Below are 4302 nucleotides of genomic sequence, written 5' to 3'. Positions count from 1 at the left end.
GCCGCACTCCGCAAATGGCGCCGGGCCGGGCCGCGCCGAGCGCCGCCTGAGCGCGCGGGGACTCGTGGCAAAACCACGCGGTAAGCTATAATCACAACGAATGGACTGAGTGGCTTACGAGGCCAGGGACTTTTTTCGAGGTAAACTTTTCGCAGCGTGGAGTTGCTCTGAGGTACTGCCGCCGCACACCGCAGCATCCCGCAGCCCCGTTCCCACAGTGCCCAGCAAGTGACAAAACATCCCAACAGAACTGGGAGTCTCCTGCGAGACGCTTCATTGCAGATTCAGCTGGGAGAGAGGAACTGATCAAAGAGCAAACATAACGTTCAGCGTGAGACCTGGCACACGTCTGTGGCAGTATCCAGTCCAGATGTAACAGAGCTCATGGTTCTTGAAAAGTTCTTTTCACATGAAGGAGCTATTTGTGAACTAAGGCACGTTGCAGGAGTTATTATCAGTAAAACAGAACCAACATCATCCGGCAATTTAGATTTGTAAACACGGGTCTGCAACTGTTAGATATTTAGTTGCTGGCTTTGCCGCAGCCTCAGATGCTTCTTGCTTCTATTGCAAGAAGTCGACAGCAGTTCTCTCCTATAAATCGTATACAGAGCTATGATTGACAAGTGCTTTATAAAGAATGAAGACTTGTTAACAGTTCATGAAGTTATGCCAACTAACATCCCCTGCAAACTTGTTCTGATCATGCTGTGGGTGTATTCATTTAGGCAATAAATATCAGTGTGTGGGATTAACCTGACAAACCTGTAGCCAGTGAGAAATGAATACTATGTAGGGTGTGCATCATTCTGTGCAATCCATACTTAATACCTGATTCTACTAGAGTAGAAACCCCAGTTTGCTCAGGTGCCTCCACTTTTCTAACTTCCACACTCCAAAAATCGTGGCTCCCCTAGGTGGCTTGCAAAGGACAAATAAAAAATAAAAAAAAAGGTGAGAAAATAACTTTCTGTGTGCATCCTCGTTGCAAACAGAAGGAGGGGCTGTTGTTTGCTGTTTAGAGTCTCCAGGGCAGTTTGCCACGGCCAAGAGAAATATTTGCAACAGCTGTGATGTGTTATGTGCTGTTGACTTTAATTGCTTTTCAAAATGTGAAGACAACTGTGATATTTGAAAGAGACGGGTGAGCTGCACTAATAAGCTCTGCTTTGAAGCAGATCTAGCTCACGCTGGGCCACACAGGCTTCTCTACAAAACTTTGCCAGTTCCTTGGGAAGCCAGGAGGGAGAGGATGGATCTCAGACATGCCAAATAAGTAAGCCAGATTAACAGTTTATTTGGAGAAGTATCAATAAAGGCCTATGCCCTTTCTTATAAGACCCTACAATAAAAGTAGCTAGTGTTAACTGCAGAGTTACAGAACTACTGCATTTTGTTTTGAGCAAAAGCAACACTGAACATCAGTTTTAGCAGAAGTGATATGGTCCAAGTGAGAGCTACCTTGGGAATTAGTGGTTTACTACTTGCTGCAGGGATGGGGAGCCAGCAACGCATCTGTGTATGTAGAAGACTCAATAGGGTTCCTCAGACCCTTGAGAATGCTCTATTCTCAGGCTAATGTCTAACCTTACGCTTTTCCCTAAAGGTTTTAGATCCTGGTTCCAGCTGGTGCTGTGTGAAGCCAATTCATTACTTCCATCTACTGGGAAATCTACTGGGATTTTGACTCACCTATATGTGGGTTGAAGGTGCAGTGAGAGTGCTGATTACAGCTGGGTGGTCTTGAGTGATGGGAAGTGGCGCAATTCACTTCATCCATCCCCTGTAGTCCAAGTGCGTAGGCTTCACTGCATCCTGGGACTTGCATAGATTCGCATCCCCAAATATGGGGATTTCTTACTAAAAAGAGATGAGACAAATAAGAATGACTTGTCAGAAGGTCAGGACACGTTGCCTCCACAAAGCTGTACTCTTCAGACCCCATGGAAAGCATTTTTATTTATTTATTTTTTTCCCAGCTGTGAGCTAACCTAGCAATAAAATCAGACAAGACGTCAGCAAAGGCAACTAGTGCAAACTGGCAGATTCAAACAGAATAGCTGGAGCGAAACTACTGCTGTCATCCTGTCAGTTAGAGCAGATGTAAATAGGATTTTCAATCGCAGATCCCAGTTTCTACTTTTCCATCTAGGTGTGATTTCCTTGTATGCAAGATGCTTAGCTCTAAGCACCTGAAGTTACGTATTTACTGATAAGTATGAGTGGGCCACTAGTATGGACTGGTTTTTAGAAGTGCTTGAGTTGTCACTAATTTCCAAGCAGACTGTGGATCAGTATCTCTGGGAGAAAATATTTAAAAATCATTCTGCTTTCACACGCCAAATATGTATTCCTAGACGACTGCCTCACTCACAAGAGCTGGCTCACTTCTTGTTTGACCTCTCAGAGACCTGTTTTCCTCCTCTGAATTACGTAAATAATGATATCTTTCCCCGTAATTTGGCAGAATAATAATATGCAAATACTATATACAATTAATTGCTGTCATCCTCACAATTCAGGAGTAGGCAAATCTTAATTTCTAAAGATTTTGTTTTTTAAACTGCTTTAAGGAGAGATTGATTTGACTGGAAAAAAAACAAAACAACTCAAACGCTTGCAGGTACACACCTTGCAGTAATTACAGCCAAAGCCATAGTCTTACTAACATGAACGTTATCTGATAATAAAGAGGCATTTTGGGTTCCTTTGCATAAACAACTACACACAGCTCTGAGCAAACAGAGACAAGTCCATGCCGGCACACTCCACCGCCCAGTCCCAGCTGCCTGTGAAGCAAGGGTCTGCTGGCAAGCTTTGCCTGCCAGCGCCCTGAGCACCCTCCTGCCCCAGGGTGTGGCTGCCTGTGTGCAAGGCCTGAGCTGATGCAGCCCAGCAGGAACCTGCTTCAGACTGCTGGGAGAAATAGCTGAGGAGCAGTGGCCTGCCTGCTTTTGCCCTAAAGTCTTGGTCCTTGCCCAAGCTGTTACAGTATCACAAAAAGTCCCAAGTTAGAAGAGCAGGGAGCATGGAGTCCAACTCCTGGCCCCAAACAAAACTACGCAAAAGTCGAACCCTATGTCTAAGAGCACTGTCTAAATATGCCTTGAACTCCAGCACTCAGGCTGTGCTTGCTGCCCTGTGCAGCCTGTTCCATGCCCACCGCCCTCTGGTGCAGAACCGTTCCCTCGCCCCCAGCTGCCCTCCCCTGACGCAGCTCCATGCCGTTCCCTCGGGCCCTGTCGCTGTCACACAGAGCAGAGCTCAGCGCTGCCCTCCGCTCCCTGTGAGGAGCCGCAGCCGCCATGAGGGCTCCCCTCAGCTCCTCTGCTCTGGGCTGAGCAAACACAGGGACCTCAGCCACTCCTCACACACCTTGCCCTGCAGACGCTTCGCCATCTTCGTAGCCATGCTTTGGATGCTCTCTAACAGCTTTCTGCCTTCTCACGCAGTGGCACAGACCCTCACGCAGTGCTGGAGCTGAGGCCGCACAGCACGGCAGGACACCCCCTCCCCTCGCCCGGTGGCAGTGCTGGGCCTGGTGCACCCCGAGGTGCGGGGCCCTATGGCTGCCAGGGCACGCTGCTGGCTCACATTCAACTTGCTGTCAGTGACGGCAGAAGTATGGAAGCCAGAGTCCATGTCGGCAGCAAGTCTGGGAAGAAACTCAGACCTGCAGAGTTCCAGTTCCTCACTGCCTGATTTTTATCCTTCCAAGGAAAAATGAAGGCAGAAACAATGCAGTTCACGTCTAATGGATTTGTAAGGGTTTGTCAAAGGAAGAAGAGCAAGATGCGAAAGGAGCAGCATTACCATTGCTGTACTGATACATCATCCTATCTCACACTGGGAAGCATAAAACCTTACATTACTACCATACTAGCACCCAACCAAGTGTTCTTGTAAGCTCCATCCTCAGCACAAGTGCAAACTAAATAAATCAGACAAGTTATCATGTTCAAAGGGATAATGATCTAAGAGGATCTTCATTTTAGCAAGTAGATAAACTTAGAAAGAGCTTGGGTAAAAATTGAGTAATCCAAAATCAAAACTTGACAATATGAATGGTGTAACCCTAAGCAAAATGTATGTTATTTCAGCCCCATGAGTAACTGTAATAAACTGAAATATTTTCAGCTGATACACAACAATTTCTTAGATTTTTCATATCATTAGTTTTACTCTGATTTACTCATTCTCCAGATTTACACTTTTCTAACACTCTTTGGTCTTTGTGAGAAAAACATTTTATTTCCACCGTCGTCTTCTATCTAGCCATAGTTGAATGATGTGACCACTTAA

The 4302-nt window shown here is 46.1% G+C and overlaps 1 protein-coding gene across 1 annotated transcript in view; it reads right to left on the bottom strand.

Moving 5' to 3' along the window:
• The window catches only part of CAMK2G (calcium/calmodulin dependent protein kinase II gamma), a 123680-nt gene extending 120281 nt beyond the window's left edge, over positions 1–3399 (bottom strand). The window contains exon 1 of the mRNA XM_019617944.2: positions 3376–3399. Coding sequence (XP_019473489.1) covers positions 3376–3399 — 24 coding nt within the window. The remainder of the gene's footprint in view (positions 1–3375) is intronic.
• Positions 3400–4302: the final 903 nt, after the last annotated feature.

The sequence above is a fragment of the Meleagris gallopavo genome, chromosome 8 (assembly GCF_000146605.3).
Source record: "Meleagris gallopavo isolate NT-WF06-2002-E0010 breed Aviagen turkey brand Nicholas breeding stock chromosome 8, Turkey_5.1, whole genome shotgun sequence".
Taxonomy (NCBI): Eukaryota; Metazoa; Chordata; class Aves; order Galliformes; family Phasianidae; genus Meleagris; species Meleagris gallopavo.
Note: the sequence above shows the minus strand (reverse complement) of the source record. Positions and strands in the feature narration are given on the sequence as shown.